The following is a 16,473-nucleotide window of genomic DNA, read 5'->3' as shown; positions in this document are numbered from 1 at the left end:
CCGTCTCACAAGTCATGAGACGGTCACATAAGAGTCACTCGTACAAAAGAAAAAAAATGATAATATGTGCTTGGCTCGAAAGTGTGGCCCATGACAATATCCAAGAATCTGGTTGGATAAGCTTGAGAGTGGGCCACATCTATCAAATTCATATATATAAACATCATTTTTTAAAAAAAAATTATAAAGCACTTTTTTATTGTTTGACCATTTATTGAGATGATTCCAAGTTTATCCAACTTAATTTTGATGAACCTTGTGCATTACATATTTTAGATTAATTGTTTGCTAGGAGAGGTATAAAAGACAAACTAAACATGCATTTTCAGTTTGAGATACATTGTTATTATCAATTATAATTTTTTTAGAGCGGAAAAATAATCGACAATGTTCAAAATTAAATTTTACTGATTCCTGTCCACTGTGATATTTAACTGATATATATGTTTATAATATGTGAATAAATAGTTATAATAATCGAGAGGCTTCTTTGGAATAATATATATATATATATATATATATATATATATATATATATATTATTATAGAAAGAACATCGATTTAATCCAAAAGATTTCGTCATTAAGGAAAAAAGAATCATCAACTGCAGAGTTTGGTGATGGACAGGCGATGTTGGCCAGCCTCGTTTGAATCCACGTCAACACACATTACAAAACAGGTGCCTTTTTTATTTTTGTTTTATTTTATGTGTTATCCTCTGGTTTTTAACTTCATTTCATGCAATTTGCAAGAAAGAACAGATACTTACATCACGCCCCACCAACTCTTCTTTTTTATTTTTCCTTCTTTCAGTCTGTTGTTTTTGTGCGTAAATCATTGGAATCTGAATCATACTGCATATTCCTTGAGTTCTGTGTGGGGTTTTTTTTGTGTGTGTTGTGGAATAAAATATAATTTAATGGGGGATAGTGAGAGCTGTAGTAGCCGGCAATCTGAGTGGTCGCCGGTTCAAGGTAGGAAAAGGAGGCAGAAAGCTGCGGTTTTTAACGAAGTTTTGGAAAGATTAAAAGAATTGGATGTTGAAGAGGCTGCTGAACATGGTTTTGAAGATGAGTTGTGGGCTCATTTTAGCATGCTTCCTGATCGGTAATTTTTGTTGTTTCCACCTTTTTTATAGAATCATGTCTTAGGCTCAGGCCCATGTTTTTTAGTTGTTACGGGAAGTGGGGTATTTGTTGAAGGTGGGTGAGAATTTGAGTTTAGTGCGTGTGCGTTTTTTTTCCCTTTTGTATGTGATCTAAGCCAAGATTTTGAGAAAGGAAAAAATGGGAAAGAAAGTTCAAGTTTAAATCTTTGGATTATAATTTTGGAAAGAAAGATGGTGGTGTGTGATCAGTAAGTTGGTGGAGCCTAAAGGAAGGGGGAACATGTCCTCTTCTGTTTCTTGCAGTTAAAAGTTGGTGTGTTTGACTAATTCAACTCGTTGGATGACATTTTCTTTTAATTTTTACGAGAGAATATTTTCTTTTGACATTTGGTGCTAGTTTTGGTCTGGATAAGTACATCCTGCTGTGAGATTATTTTGTTTGAAATGATTGATGTACTATTGAGTACCCTTCATTCATATTGTAGTTATACGTTGGATGTAAACACCGAAAGGGCAGAGGATGTCCTCAGGCACAAGAAATTGTTGAGTTTGGCGCGCGATCCTCTCACTAGACCGGCAGTTGATGTCCGTCTTGTGCAGGTATAGCAGCGTCTCTATTATATTTCATTGTTTTGGGCTAGAGACACCGCTTCTGCTAAATTTGGTTCTTTCAAGATAGCTTTTACTTGCTTCATATCAAGCATCTTTCTTGAATAACTTCTTCTGTGTTTATTGATTCTTTAGTAAATGTTTCCTGTTATCTTATAGCTTCAGTTAGTAAAGAAATGTTTGTTTCCTTTATTACTCAGGTTCTTCTGGAGGATGCTGTTCATTCAAGCTTCTTTAAAGGGGGGAATGCCTTTGGGTTCGACGGGTAAAGGAATTAGATACTTCGTGCATACAATCTGCATTAAAAATGGAATTTTAGATAGTAATTGAAGTATTTTATTTGTTTCTTTTAAGTTCTCATCCTCCACCCGCATTTGGGTTGTCGTCAAATCACGAACTTGCATTTGTTGCCAATGAATCTGATGTTACTAATCGGGACGACTCTATGAGTAGGAAATCACTCCCATTGTGGTAATATTCTAAAAGGTTTGAGCATGAATGAGCTTTTGTTTTCTTTTTCGGGAGTGAGAATGTTGTTCTGGGCATGGGGATTTTTGGTGCAATATCAATGAGTAGTAAGACATACATATTCAAACTGACGTGGTATCGTGCTGATTCTATCAGGCCACTCCATGAAATCACAATTTCCACAAAAGACAAGCCAAAGCTCCTCAGTGGGGTAATGCCTCTGCATTTTGTCAAGTTAATGAAACACTTCTTGAAAATTTCTTTCGTATGTTTTTCATTATCATGGCGCATGTAAAACAAATATTGTCAGCCTTAAATTATAGACTTGGTTCCATATTTCGTTTTTCTCAAGAAAAATGAATGTGAATTTGATGAGATGACTGTTTAGATTAATCCAATCATTCTGTAATCTTGATGTATATTTGCATATGATATGTATTTGTCATTTTGTTATTTCATAAGTGTTTCAGCTCTTCGAACTAGTTCTGTAAAAGAGCGAACGGGGGGTTCTTCCTTTTGAGTTCTTTTTATGTATCTTATGCAGTCATGTAAAGTTTTTTTGTATGTATAGTTTCTTTTGATGATGATTGTTGTGTTAATATATACTTTCCTTTGATGATAACTGAGGTCCTCATTTGATTGAAACTTTCAGTTGACTTCCCTGATGTCTGAGATTGGGCTGAACATTCAAGAAGCACATGCCTTTTCCACGATAGACGGTTATTCTTTGGACGTCTTTGTTGTTGATGGTTGGGAACACAAGGTACCTTTTTTATTTCATAAATTTAGATCACCGTAAGTATCAGCATCTTGTCATTCTTGGAAGGCTGGGAGCCTTAAGAATGGCATTTTAGTTTATAACAAATGATAAATAAAATAGGGCACATCTTAATGAATTGATTGAATTCAATGTATTTTATGTTTAAGCGTGTCGGACTTTGGCTGCATTTTTTTTATCCTCACTCATCCAGTATGCTGCAATTGATTGATGCCTACTTCAAATTCTTAGGGAATTGAGCATCTCAGAAACACTTTAGTGAAAGAAATTCCAAATATTGAGGTACGATAAGGCATGAAATAATGCCCAAGCTACTGTTGTTTATTTGGATTTGATTACAAAACATATCGCAGAAGCAATCGATGGGTGTTAAACAAGAGCTGGTGTCTCCTGCTGGAGGACAAGGGCAGAGAAGTAATACATTTCCACCAAATAATGTGGAAATTCCTTTTGATGGCAGTGACGTCTGGGAAATCAACACTAAGTTACTGGATTTTGAATACAAGATTGCCTCAGGGTCGAACGGAGACTTGTGAGTTTAATCTCTCTAGCTGTCATGGAGTTGGCAGTTTTATTTAGACCAATATATATAACTATGAAAATCAACACAGATACAAAGGGTCGTTTCGAAGTCAAGATGTGGCGATCAAAGTTTTCAAGACTGAGTTCATTAATGGAAACATGCAACGGGAATTTTCCCAAGAAGTCTATATATTGAGGTAACCCCAGTCGCAGATTAAAATGTCGATGAACTAGATCAATACCAATTCATGTAAAGAAACTGTTGCACGTATTTTTTTCATATCTGTGTATTATTTTACAGAAGCAAAAGCTTAACATATCAAAGAGTCAGCATTCAATTATAATTTTGAAAGAATTTTCTCTACATCCATCACCCGCCTGCATAGAAAATCTACTTTTTTTTTGCTTGGGAGTTCTAGAGCCTGTCTTTGCTATCAAGGCACTTCTTTTGTGTTACATAATCTAATTCAAACCGTTGCTGTTGATTGAATTTTGGTAAATTTGGTCTTTTTTTCATCTGCCAAATCTATGGAAGGCTAGACTAGAAAAAGAAGTAGCTTCTCCTCGGATGTACTGGGATTTGTTTGGATAAATAAAATGCATTGTTTCATTTATATTACCAACTAAAGCTTTTGATATCTTTCTAATTCAGGAAAGTCCGGCACAAAAATGTCATTCAATTTATTGGAGCATGTACGAGACCTCCACTCTTGTGTGTTGTCACTGGTAATACAACTTACCATCTTTGTGATTTCAACGGGTGCGTCAAGACGTGTGCATCTGCTTCTTTTGAACCTCTGATTCTCTATTCAGAATTCATGCCTGGTGGAAGTGTATATGACTTCCTGCACAAACAAAAGGGCGTTTTCAAGCTTCCTGCCTTATTAAAGGTCGCGATTGACGTGTCTAAAGGAATGAGCTACTTGCATCATAATAACATAATTCACAGGGACTTAAAGGCGGCCAATCTCTTAATGGATGAAAATGATGTAAGAAGCTAATAGATCTCCAAAAAACATTTATTTGTTTGTAGCATTCATAAACATTTATTGGAGCATGTGTGCCCCACATCAACAATCATTGATGATATGCAGGTGGTTAAAATTGCTGATTTTGGTGTTGCTCGAGTGCAACTTCAGTCCGGGGTCATGACTGCCGAGACGGGAACATATCGCTGGATGGCTCCAGAGGTTCATTAATTTTTTCATTTACTGCACACGAGTGTAAATTAATTTGTAAATACATTTCTTGGGTAATCTTGATTCTGGATTTGCATTTTTCAATGGTACCACTAATTATTCAACGTATAAACCTATTATAACATATCTCCAAGGAGTTTGAACTTTAGGAGAAATTGGTCTGTCTATGCATGTCTATTTTTCAACTGAACCACGGTTACATCGAAATGAGGGCTAGACATGCTTCACATGCGTATTTTTTCATGTTGAAAGGTTATTGAACACAAGCCATACAATCATAAAGCTGATGTTTTCAGCTTTGGAATTGTGCTTTGGGAACTTCTAACCGGAAAGGTTTGTGTCATTTAGTTATTTCAATCTCTTGAACTTCTGTAGATGAAATAATCACTTTATTTAACTTGAAACCAGTTACCATATGCAAACTTGACTCCGTTACAGGCAGCAGTTGGGGTCGTCCAGAAGGTACACCACATATCAACTACCATATCGTCTCTTCGTCGAATGGTCTTAAAAGAGACATTCCGGTTTTCCTAATATGAAAATGTTTTTCAGGGCTTGAGACCAACAATACCAAGGCACACTCATCCCCTAATAGTTGAATTGCTTGAAAAGTGTTGGCAGCAGGAACCATCTTTAAGACCTGAGTTCTCTGAACTGATAGGAATTTTGCAATTCATGGCCGAAAAGGTAAGCTGCATGCAGCGATGTCTGCCGGGGCTTTTCCTGTCTTTCGTTTACGAGTTTCTTGATTCAAGCATGATGGATCGTTCGAAACAGGTTTCCGATGAAGAGAGGGCTAGCAAGAAAAGAAATCTGGGAGAATCATGTCAGCTCATGAATGCCTAGGAAGTGCGAGATTTGTTGCTTTGACCATTATCATCACTATGCGACTTATTAGTGAATTAGGCTGAAATGGCTGGATGATCAAGAGATCTGACTTGTTGGGATGGTACAGAGAAATGAACATCATTCATTCACGTCAAACAAATGTAAAATGTACAGCATTTTCGGAATCAAGCTGAATCCAACTACGTTTGTATGATGAAGTTTGCATAAAAATAGTATGATACCAACTGAATTTGTGTAAAATATACTAATAAGTTAAAAGTTAAAGAAAAATCCATGGCAGCATAAAAAACTGAAATGGGTGCCCATAACTATTAATTGCTAAATCGGAAACACGCGTGATTTAATCGAACATCCTCTCAGTAAAACAAACGAGACGGCCAAGCCACCCTCACATTAAGTATATGATGATTCTGAAACGTAACTTCTCATCTTTTATTTATCCGGTGACACGTAAAACGATCTCACAGATCAATTTTGCGAAACTGATATTATATTTGGATCACTCATGAAAAAATATTATTTTTTATTTTACATATGAGCAGAGTTAACCGTCTCACAAATAAAGTTTCGGGAGACTGTCTCACAAAATATCTACTCTTGATTGTTAAGATGTATATTTAAAGATTTTGAAGAAGAAAATCATAATTCATAGCATGGTCTGTCACATATTACATTTAAAAGTTGTGATTATATTTCAATATTATGTTATTATGTACAAAATCCAAATCATAATATTACAAATAGAATTACAGAAATTAAATGTGATTGTTAAATTATTTTCATTTTCATAGTTTTTTTAACTGTATGACAACCATATTCGTACAACAAATCTTACAACACAAAAAATTCAATACAAAAAAATTTCATTTATTAAAATCTAGTTATAAATTCAATACAAAATCTTATGATATGATAGTAAAATCTTACGATATAATTATTATTAATATCACTGTAAATCATCTGCTTCCGAAAGAAATCGAAGAATTTATTCATTATAAAAATCGAGATACTTAACCAACGAAAGAGATAAAAATTGAAATTCTAATAAAGCAATATGATTTCATGTTTTATTTTAACAAGATTACATATTATTAAATAAGCAATATATTTTACATTTATATCATTCGTGACGATTGTTGAGATTTCACTTATCTGTTAGATATAAAATATATCAAAATTATAAAATCAATAAATGAGTATTATCTTAATGATCATAATACATAAGTGAGTACGGTAAATTATAAAAAATACTAATATTTTTTATTTGAAAAAAAAACACATGCATCGCTCGGGTCTTAGGTTCCATAAGAGTAAATAATCTAAAATAAATCAAATACAAATAAAACTATAAAGGGATATCTCTTTTGAGACGGTCTCACGAATCTTTATCCGAGAGATGGGTCAACTATATCGATATTTATAATAAAAAGTAATACGCTTAACATAAAAAATAATACGTTTATGGATAACCTAAATAAGAGATCCGTCTCACAAATATGACATGTAAGACCGTCTTACACAAATTTTTGTCGAATAAAACTTGTTTGTATTTTCATATTTGAAACACAGAGATCGATGAGAGAAATAAAATTACGAAACCAATTAATTTTCATTACGCGGTATATCTCCAGCACGTGTCTTGCAACCACTCTCTAGCACTTCCTTTTAGTTTAAAAATTCACACATTACGAAACAGTTTCTTCATGCAACCAAACCACCTTTTCGTATTTGCTGAAATCTAAGGCCAACACCTCATCGCTCTTTGATTATATAAATCTCAATTCAACATTAAATACTCTTTTTTTCCCGAATCATCTGACCAATGTTGTGATTTTAAATGGGTTTTGTTTTCTTTTTGAGTTGAAAAATCCCGTTTTGTTTTTTGAAATTCCACTTTTACTTCACCACCTCACATGGAAACTTTCCGCAAATCCTTGAAATCCTCACAATTGCAAGAAGAAGAAGCCCATAGTCTCTTAACCCAGTGCAAAAACCCCACGTCCCACCCCGCGAGCATGACGTCATCTCCCTCCTCCTTCGACACATCCTCCCCTTCGCCTCCACCGCCCAAGAACGTCAGAACGAAGAGTAACGTCCAAGATTCACCCAATGGAGACAGTGTCAGTAGTGCTGGCATGAATGAGAGCCACGAAAGCAGAATGTGGAGGGACTCCAGTTACGATTTCTCAAACGACGCCGTCATGAGAGCCGCGGCGGCATCGCAGGACTTCGATTTAGTGACGGAATCTCCGGTGGCCCCGAGATCGCCTTTACCTAAAATATCCGAGAGCCCCGGCGATAACAACTACGGGCAGCTGACCCCGAGAGAGGTCCGCGTTTCATTTCACAAGAATACGGCTGAACCGCCATCGGCGAACCGCGTGTCAAATGCTGAACCTGCTGAAGTTGTAGTTTGCAGCTCCAACAATTCTTTTCGGAGAAGATCTAGTTTACTGAGAGCGAAAACTAAGTCGAGATTACTGGACCCACCGGAGGAGAATAATCAGAAATCCCAGACTCAAAGAATGCTCAAATCCCAAGTTTTAGGAAAAGGGGCAAGTGATTTTGACGAAGACGACCCTTTCCTTGACGAAGATTTTCCCGAGGATTACAAGAAAATGAAGTGTAGTGCTCTCTCAGTAATGCAATTACTGGGTCTAATTTTGATCGTTGGTGCTTTAGTTTGTAGTTTAACTATTAACTTCTTCAGAAAAAGAACCTTGTTTGAATTAGATCTTTGGAAATGGGTGTTAATGGTTCTGGTATTGATTTCTGGGAGATTGGTTTCCGGTTGGGCAATTCGGATTGTGGTTTTCTTCATAGAGAGGAATTTTCTCTTACGGAAAAGGGTTCTGTATTTCGTATACGGGTTGCGAAACGCAGTGCAGAACTGTGTGTGGTTGACTCTAGTTCTGATAGCTTGGCAATGCATTTTCGACAAGAGGGTTGAGAGGGTGACAGATGGGAAGATTTTACCTTATGTGACCAAGATTTGGGTTTGCCTTTTGGTGGGAACTTTGATTTGGCTGCTAAAAACTTTGATTGTTAAGGTTTTAGCTTCATCATTTCATGTTAGCACGTTTTTTGATCGGATTCAGGAGGCATTGTTCACTCAGTATGTGATCGAGACTCTTTCCGGGCCGCCACTGATCGAGATTCAACTGGTGCAGGAAGACGAGGAGAGGGTGATGGTTGAGGTTCAGAAGCTTCAGAGTGCGGGGGCGACTATTCCTGCTGACCTTAAGGCCAATGTTTTCCCAAAAAGTGGAAGAATGATCGGAACTCCAAGGAGGAGTACTGTTTCCATGGATGCTAAAAGTCCCAGGCTTTCGAAAATGATGTCGAAGAAGGAAGAACGGAATGGTATTACGGTCGATCATTTGCATAGGCTGAATCAGAAGAATATATCGGCTTGGATATGAAGAGGTTGATGAACATTGTGAGGAAAGGGGTGATCTCAACTCTGGATGAGCGCATACAGGGCTCGACTGCTGAAGATGAATCGATGGTGCAGATCACAAGTGAAAATCAGGCCAAAGCTGCCGCCAAAAAGATTTTTATCAATGTGGCCAGGCCAGGAGCTAAGTAATTTTCTACTTGTTTCCTAATTTATGATATTTACTTGTTCCTATCATTGATTTGTACCTAGCCGATTACACTATAATTTTCATTTCAAATGACTCAAGTTGTGTTATTTCCTTCAACAATTGCATTAAATTCTCTATGTATCTGGATCTGCCTTTGCTGTTAGATTAAAGCTTCTCGTTTGAGAGTGGCAACCAAAAGAAGCCTATAGTCAGCTTATGGAAAAATCTAAGCACCAAATTTATATCAGCATATTTTTTTGAATTTTATGGGTTATGTATAAACCCTTACTTGCTAGGATGCCTTTTCGTGTGCAGATGCATTTACCAGGAGGATTTAATGCGCTTTCTTCGAGAAGATGAAGCTTTAAAGGCAATGCGTCTCTTTGAAGGAGGATGTGAACAAAAGGGAATCAGCAAGCGTGATCTAAAAAATTGGTTGGTGAGTAATATGTAAAAGAAGCTTTTTTTTATACCATGTATTTGTATGTGATATAAACTACAAATCTTTTATGCCACAGGTCAATGCGTTTAGGGAACGGAGGGCTCTTGCTTTATCCCTAAACGACACAAAAACTGCCGTCAACAAACTACATCAAATGATGGACGCCCTTGTTGGGGTTATTGTCATCGTAATCTGGCTCCTCATACTCAAAGTTGCGACTACACATTTCTTTATCTTCTTAAGCTCCCAACTTCTTTTAGTTGTGTTCATGTTCGGAAATACTTGCAAAACAACGTTTGAGGCGATCATCTTTTTATTTGTGATGCACCCTTTTGATGTGGGTGACCGTGTTGAAGTTGATGGAGTTCAGGTATGCTAGTTGTTTTCCACGAAACATGCAAGATTCCAACATATTCAATGCATATTTGATTTCAACTGTTATTTTCAGATGATAGTCGAAGAGATGAACATATTGACGACTGTCTTTCTAAGATATGATAGCCTCAAGATCTATTACCCAAACAGTGTCTTATCCACAAAGCCGATCAACAACTACTACCGCAGCCCGGATATGGGCGACGCAATTGACTTCTGTATACATATCTCAACCCCTGTGGAGAAGATTGCGACAATGAAGGAGAGAATCATAAGGTGCGAATATAAATTAAATGTTTTTCCAAAATCTTGAGATTAAGAAAGGTGAACATATTAGGTATCTTGAACTTTTGACCTTGTAATTTTGATACGCTGATAAGAAATAACTCTTTTCGAAATTCAACATTCGTCACTCGATTTGATCACAGACTCCACCTGAAAAATACATGTATGTATTGTTCTCTATACATGACTACTGGACATTTTCAGGTACATTGAGAACAAGAGCGACCACTGGAACCCTGCACCATCAGTAGTGATGAGGGACATCGAGGATTTGAACCGACTGAAGTGGTCGGTATGGCTTTCTCACAAGATGAATCATCAAGACATGGGGGAGAGATGGGCAAGAAGAGCACTTCTGGTTGAGGAGATGATCAAAATCTTCCGAGAGCTCGATATCGAATACCGGTTGCTGCCTCTCGATGTGAATGTACGGAACATGCCGCCTTTGAGTTCGGCTAGGCTTCCATCAAATTGGGCTGTTTCTACTACATGAGCTCAGTTGTTTGCGGTGGATAAACTATATTGAAACAGATGGAAATATAATCATATAAAGGTGTATCCAGAAACCTTCAGTTTCTTGATAATACAGTATTACCTTCAATTCGCCATCATAGTCTAAAATGAGATAAATTTTTATGTTAATATATTGTTTTATACAAAGGAAAATAGATATATGGCCTCATAAACTAAGTCAAAATTCAACTTTTTCATAAATATTTTGGAAGATGTTTCATATGATAGATAGAATGGCAAAAGCATTTTAATTTCCACTTGATATCGTGTTTCTGTTGTGAAGGTTTTTTTTTTTTTTTATGGGAAAATTTGTCAGAGTTGTCTTAAAGCTTTTTTTTCAATTCTATTTTCTTGGAAATAAAATTTTGTTTATATATTAAATTTTTTTTAAAACATAGATCAACCATCCAAAATATAGCATTTGTATATACCCAGTATGACCCAGATTTAATTTTAACCAAATCCGACCGGAAGCCGTAATAGGGTCAATGGGCCGTTTACCCGTTGATTTGGTTCACGGCGCCGAATATGTAGCCGTGATGGGCCTGGCCCGTCTGTTCATTTCACAGGTTTTTTAAATATCTTTTATTTATTTTTTTTTAAATTTTAAAAAAGATATGTAAACGTGGAACAATGGTTCGACAATGGTACTCGTAAACCCAAACTTTATTTTGTATCCTATCATTACTTCACATATGTAAGAGTTGTAAAAACGCTGTCGATCTTGATTTGATTTTGAAGATAACAAAATTTTTTATATTTATAATATATTTACTCATACAAAAAATTCGTGTATAATTATTTATCGCATTTAATTACTTTTATTGCTGTTTTTGGTTGGTATAGTTGAAGCATTTTATATATTTTTCAAATACCAAAATATTTCATACAAAGTATTTGAAAAAATAATTCGCCCAAAGCATTCTTATTATTTTAATTTGTGTACTTTTTTAAATACTTTTCTAAATGTTTAATAGTTTTTTAAAAAGATTAGTTACAGTTTTTTTTTTATTTTAGAATTAAACTCGATTTAATTTATCAGTGCTCGATTATGTTTTGACCATATAAAAAACGAGCTATTGTAGCTCTTTTAATCGCAAAATCGTTTAAAAAGTTTATTCTCCACTCCTCTAAACTATAACTCGATCATAAAATTACTGTTATATCAAAAGTTCAAAATTTCAACTTCTTAAAAAATCTTCCCACAAGCATAAACCCACAAAAAAGGATTTTTTGTCAGGCCCACCAATTAATACATAATTCTATATTTTTAATATGTTTATTTATAATTTTCGTTTATATCATATTTCGAACATATATTTTTATACTCATTTTAATTAATCTGTTAATAATCAATATTATTTTTGTTACATTAATCCACAATATATTTAAATTTAATAATTAAAACACAATTATTGTTTTTAATTATAAATTTACTTAATATGTAGCTAATTATTGTTTTTAATTATAATTTTACTTAATATGTAGCTTACAAAAAAATAATTTGATCAAAATATTATTGAAAATTAATTAATTTAAATAAACTAAAAATGAAAAAACCGTAGGTGAATCTTAAAAAAAAAAACATTTCTTAAAAAATATGTTGAAAACAAAAGTAGGAAAAAAGTAAAAACACTTTTTTTTTGAGTTCCGGGAAAAAAAAAATTAAAAAGCTAAAGTAAGCATAGGACTCGCTTGCGAGGAAAAAATGTTTGAACTGGATGATGGTTCATTGTGTTGGCTTTTGAAAAGCTTGGGTTCATCGTGTTAGACTTTTGAAAATCCAACGTTTCAAGTTTTCAAAACCGAGCATTGAAAACACCCTAATTAAGAGAAATTAAAAAGTATTACTTTGGTCTTTTATGAGATGGTTAACTTGATTCATACTTATCATTAAAAATAATATTTTTTCATGAGTTTAGCCGAGTCGGAGATTCATCTCACAAAATTAACCAGAGAGAGTCTCACTGAGTTTTATGTTATGTCAAAAATATTATTTTTTTACTATAAATATAAATCAGATCGGCATCTCTCATGTGTTTCACAAGAGGAGTATGTATCTTGTAAGACAGTCTCATGAATTTTTATCTGTGAGACGGGTCAGCCTACCGATATTCACAATAAAAAGTAATACTCTTAGCATAAAAAGTAATAATTTTTCATGGATGATCCAAATAAGATATCTGTATCACAAAATACGACCTGTGAGACCGTCTCACACAAGTTTTTGTCTCACAAGAGACATACTCATACATGAATACACATACACACACATATATATATATATAATTCTAATATAATGCCCATTCACCATGTTTAATTCTGTGCATATTATTCACATAAATAATGTAACCTCATTTATTAAACGTTGAATTTGAATATATTTGATCAGACACAATAGATTACTATTATTCATTGCCGGCAAATAGGCGACACCGCGGTGACATTAACGAACAGTAAGATCACAGTTGAGTTGACTTCAATTTCAATTTTTCTTGTGCAAAATTAACGGAGGAAACGAAAGCAGACACGTCCAGAACCAGCGCCATGAATGCAACTCCGGAGTACAATAGCATCAGCGCCAGGAAAGCCAAATTACAATCAATGCTTGCAGCACTTCTCAATGATCCCGTACTCGCCGACGTCCTCGAAGAAGTCTAGTTTGTCCGACGTGGACACTCTCGTCAACTCGGAGATCGGCAGCGCCAAGCGGAGCTCTGTCCCTAAATTGGACGGCACTAATATAGGTATGCCGACTTTTGATTTTGGTCAAGTTGACATTCTGACAAACACATATGGAGAATTGCTCTTTGTTGTTCTGTTTGGGTTTGAAGATGTAGCGGTTATGAATTCTCCCACTGTGAAAGACTTGAAACTGGCGATTGAGAAAAAAAAGTGAATGATATGGAGGAATCAGGAATGGGTCATCGTCACATTTCTTGGTATGTTTCAACTGCCGCAGGAACCATCTTGAATGAATTCATGCCCCGCCATCACTCTGTTGATTTCAACTGCCGCAGGAACCATCCCGTAATTTATCAGTTTAGAAATTCAAAGATCATTCTTTGGATTGACAGGAAACATGTGGGGGCAAACTTTTGCCTTTTGCACCACAATGAAAAGTTACTTAACGACGATTCTGCACTCGAGGATTATGGCGTAAGGAACAATTCTCAGGTTTTTCATTTTTAATCTCACATATTTTTGGCTGAAACATATGATATTGTATATTGCAGCATTTATGTGTTTAAAAAAATAAAATTTGCACCATGATGTTTGCGGATGATAAAAGCTTCTTTCTGTTTTGATTTTAAGATTATGTAACATTATGCCAACACTTACTTACCTGTAGTATTCCCAAGTTAACGTGTTGAGATCTTAGCTCCTCTCATGTTGCGGACTTTTTCCGTAATCCGAACATGGGGTTGTTCGATATAATACCTAAAGATACCTCAGCCAGTTTGTTGGTCACTTTTGTTAGAAAATTTCCTCTTGGTGAAAACCATCACCCAAAATACAGGAACATTGATGTGGGATCACCAGGAAATGATCAACGGAAGCTTACCTGAATCTGTAGTAATTGATAATTCTTTGAAGTCATGTATTAGTCTTCTAAATTTACCGGTTTCTCTTCCAAATCTTGATATTTTCCATGGATAATCCTTTAGCTTGATTTATGTTCTCTCTCTGATGACACATATCAAAGGAGTTTGAACTTAAGCTTATTTGGTAGATTATGATATGATTATTCACGTATAAGCGTAACATTAGATCAACGATCCAATAGCTTCCTTGATACCAGGCTGATGTTCTCTATATTTTATATTAGGTGGCTGCCTAATCCTCTATCTAACAATAACTAATAGAAGGGTGTTTTGTGTGGCCATAACTGACGGCCCACCTCTTGCTCTGCCGAAAGGGACAAAAATATAGTTTCCCCCCAAAGTGGTAGCAAGAGGGGCCGAAGGGAAGATGCTGAGAATATTCTATCCTGGTTCCCAATCCCAATCTCTCCCCGGATAGATAACACTCCAATACGAGAAAACAGCTTAGCCTATTCTCGAAACTAGGGGATATGTTTGGGGTTCCGCTTTTATATATCTATAGCACTCAGTGCCCTATGATCTTGTCAAGAACTTGAAGCATAAGCAAAATTCACTCTGTGAAAATGACCACTTCAAACACTAACGGTTCCTCTTCTCTTCTCTCCCAATCCGAACAACAAAAGCTCATAAAGAAACTGGACGTATTCAAGATTCAAGGCACAGACAAACGAAGACTCCCCATCCTCCGCATCGTAGGGAAACTCTTCCCTGGTAAAGTTTACAGTACAACACCCATCTTTGATTTTTACAAGATCTTGTTTTGTGTGTGTGTGTGTGTGTGTGTGTAATGATTTTGGGTGTTATTATTATATATAGGGAAGCTGGTTGGTGTGGAGGCGGTGAAGAAATTCTTGGAAGCTGAGATATTCCCCAGTTTGAAAGGAAGGCGATTCTCGGTTGTGTATGTGCACTCTGGCGTTAACAGAAGCGAAAATTCCCCTGGGATTTTGGCTATGAAATCCATGTTTGATGCTGTTCCTGCTGAATTTGGGCAGAACGTGGAAGCTGTTTATTTCCTGCACCCGTCTCTTCAATGCCGCCTCTTTCTTGCCACTTTTGGCCGTATCCTCTTCTCTGGCGCAGCCGCCGCCGGGTAATTACCATGATTAGTCAGTTTCCACTTACAAATTCATGGGAAAAAAGCACTTTCATTTACAAGCATCGGGGTTTTGTTCTATCTCTGTTTCATTTACTTATAGTTGATTTGATTATTAAAATTAACCATAATTTAGTTTCCAAGTTGTTGAATTGATGACAGGTTTTATGGTAAGATGAGATACGTGAAGACGTTGAATCTCTTGAGAAACAGCGTAAGATGGGACAAACTGGAGATGCCCGAATTTGTGTACGAATACGATGAAGAGAAGGAAGAAGAGTATTGTCCCAAGATGGATTTTGGGCTGGAGAGTGACCATCCCAGATTATCGACGTACAGGGCCCCCAGTTTGGACTGGACTATATCTACCTATTCCATGAGGTCCATCGCTTAGATATGACTTTGGGCCTAGTCTGAGCTTTTCTGTTTGGTGAGGCCCAGTTCGGCCGTGTGGTAATTAATGTAAATTCAATCACAATGCCGTTTTGTTTTCGCCTACATAGGATATGATCCTTGAAAATAATAATTAAAAGACATCATCACTCTTTGTTTTTTTTAATTAAATAATACAAAAAAATTATTGCCAAAACATAAAAAAATGGAAAATTTAAAATTATAATAAAGTGGAAAATTAAACGAGGAGCAGAGGTCTCACTTTCAATTTTTTTCATTGCCTAAATCGGTAATTTTTAATTTTTAAAATCTATTTTTAAGAAAAAAACATTATTCTTAATTTATACGCATAACAAATAGAATAAACTAAGAAGAATACTAATATTAATAACATGAATAATATAAAATAAGTTAATATAATAATATTGACAAAAATACAAAATTATATCCCAAATGTGATGATGCGTGAAGTTTTTTTGGCTCGTAAACTATTGACTTATTTTGCATCCCTACTTCAATTATTTATTATGATATGTTAAAATGAGTTATCAAATCAAATACATAAAGTACGTGAATGCAAATTAACCAACAAATTGATCCCAAATCATGAACGATATTTCCCACGGTTTTAGCAAAAACAATGC

At 35.5% G+C, this 16,473-nt stretch overlaps 4 protein-coding genes across 6 annotated transcripts; all 4 read left to right on the top strand.

Moving 5' to 3' along the window:
* The first annotated feature begins 710 nt into the window (after nucleotides 1-710).
* Nucleotides 711-5,730, top strand: LOC140832632 (serine/threonine-protein kinase STY46-like). 3 transcript variants are annotated; one of them, XM_073196748.1, is made up of 16 exons: nucleotides 711-1,107; nucleotides 1,594-1,708; nucleotides 1,918-1,982; nucleotides 2,072-2,188; nucleotides 2,342-2,396; nucleotides 2,838-2,948; nucleotides 3,195-3,245; nucleotides 3,320-3,495; nucleotides 3,575-3,682; nucleotides 4,138-4,211; nucleotides 4,299-4,474; nucleotides 4,580-4,675; nucleotides 4,937-5,017; nucleotides 5,093-5,146; nucleotides 5,237-5,371; nucleotides 5,462-5,730. In XM_073196748.1, exons 1-16 carry the CDS (start codon nucleotides 920-922, stop codon nucleotides 5,528-5,530), a joined length of 1,671 nt encoding a protein of 556 aa, XP_073052849.1. In that variant the 5' UTR covers nucleotides 711-919; the 3' UTR covers nucleotides 5,531-5,730. The 3 variants fall into 3 exon arrangements, with proteins under 3 accessions (XP_073052849.1, XP_073052850.1, XP_073052848.1); XM_073196747.1 differs by having other exon boundaries at nucleotides 712-1,107; nucleotides 3,317-3,495; XM_073196749.1 differs by lacking the exon at nucleotides 2,072-2,188 and having other exon boundaries at nucleotides 3,317-3,495.
* A 1,516-nt stretch (nucleotides 5,731-7,246) lies between these two features.
* On the top strand, nucleotides 7,247-10,828 carry LOC140832630 (mechanosensitive ion channel protein 8-like). The gene is given in 6 exon segments (XM_073196745.1): nucleotides 7,247-8,947; nucleotides 8,950-9,118; nucleotides 9,436-9,559; nucleotides 9,639-9,932; nucleotides 10,011-10,213; nucleotides 10,427-10,828. Coding segments are annotated over 6 exon segments (2,580 nt in total). The 5' UTR covers nucleotides 7,247-7,446; the 3' UTR covers nucleotides 10,716-10,828.
* A 2,323-nt stretch (nucleotides 10,829-13,151) lies between these two features.
* Nucleotides 13,152-14,111, top strand: LOC140831665 (U11/U12 small nuclear ribonucleoprotein 25 kDa protein-like). The gene is given in 5 exon segments (XM_073195409.1): nucleotides 13,152-13,381; nucleotides 13,383-13,482; nucleotides 13,570-13,619; nucleotides 13,622-13,677; nucleotides 13,813-14,111. Coding segments are annotated over 5 exon segments (420 nt in total). The 5' UTR covers nucleotides 13,152-13,282; the 3' UTR covers nucleotides 13,928-14,111.
* A 507-nt stretch (nucleotides 14,112-14,618) lies between these two features.
* LOC140831664 (uncharacterized) lies at nucleotides 14,619-15,963 on the top strand. Its single transcript, XM_073195408.1, has 3 exons — nucleotides 14,619-15,051; nucleotides 15,157-15,433; nucleotides 15,599-15,963. Exons 1-3 carry the CDS (start codon nucleotides 14,904-14,906, stop codon nucleotides 15,828-15,830), a joined length of 657 nt encoding a protein of 218 aa, XP_073051509.1. The 5' UTR covers nucleotides 14,619-14,903; the 3' UTR covers nucleotides 15,831-15,963.
* Nucleotides 15,964-16,473: the final 510 nt, after the last annotated feature.

This window comes from Primulina eburnea, chromosome 5, assembly GCF_022965805.1.
Source record: "Primulina eburnea isolate SZY01 chromosome 5, ASM2296580v1, whole genome shotgun sequence".
Lineage (NCBI taxonomy): Eukaryota > Viridiplantae > Streptophyta > Magnoliopsida > Lamiales > Gesneriaceae > Primulina > Primulina eburnea.
Note: the sequence above shows the minus strand (reverse complement) of the source record. Positions and strands in the feature narration are given on the sequence as shown.

Coding starts and splice junctions, on each gene's coding strand:
- LOC140832632 (XM_073196747.1), top strand. CDS start 920: ATGGGGGATAGTGAGAGCTGTAGTAGCCGGCAATCTGAGTGGTCGCCG. Junction 1,709..1,917: donor TTGATGTCCGTCTTGTGCAG/GTATAGCAGCGT, acceptor TTTATTACTCAG/GTTCTTCTGGAGGATGCTGT. Junction 4,212..4,298: donor ACTCTTGTGTGTTGTCACTG/GTAATACAACTT, acceptor TTCTCTATTCAG/AATTCATGCCTGGTGGAAGT.
- LOC140831664 (XM_073195408.1), top strand. CDS start 14,904: ATGACCACTTCAAACACTAACGGTTCCTCTTCTCTTCTCTCCCAATCC. Junction 15,052..15,156: donor CGTAGGGAAACTCTTCCCTG/GTAAAGTTTACA, acceptor TATTATATATAG/GGAAGCTGGTTGGTGTGGAG. Junction 15,434..15,598: donor TCTGGCGCAGCCGCCGCCGG/GTAATTACCATG, acceptor AATTGATGACAG/GTTTTATGGTAAGATGAGAT.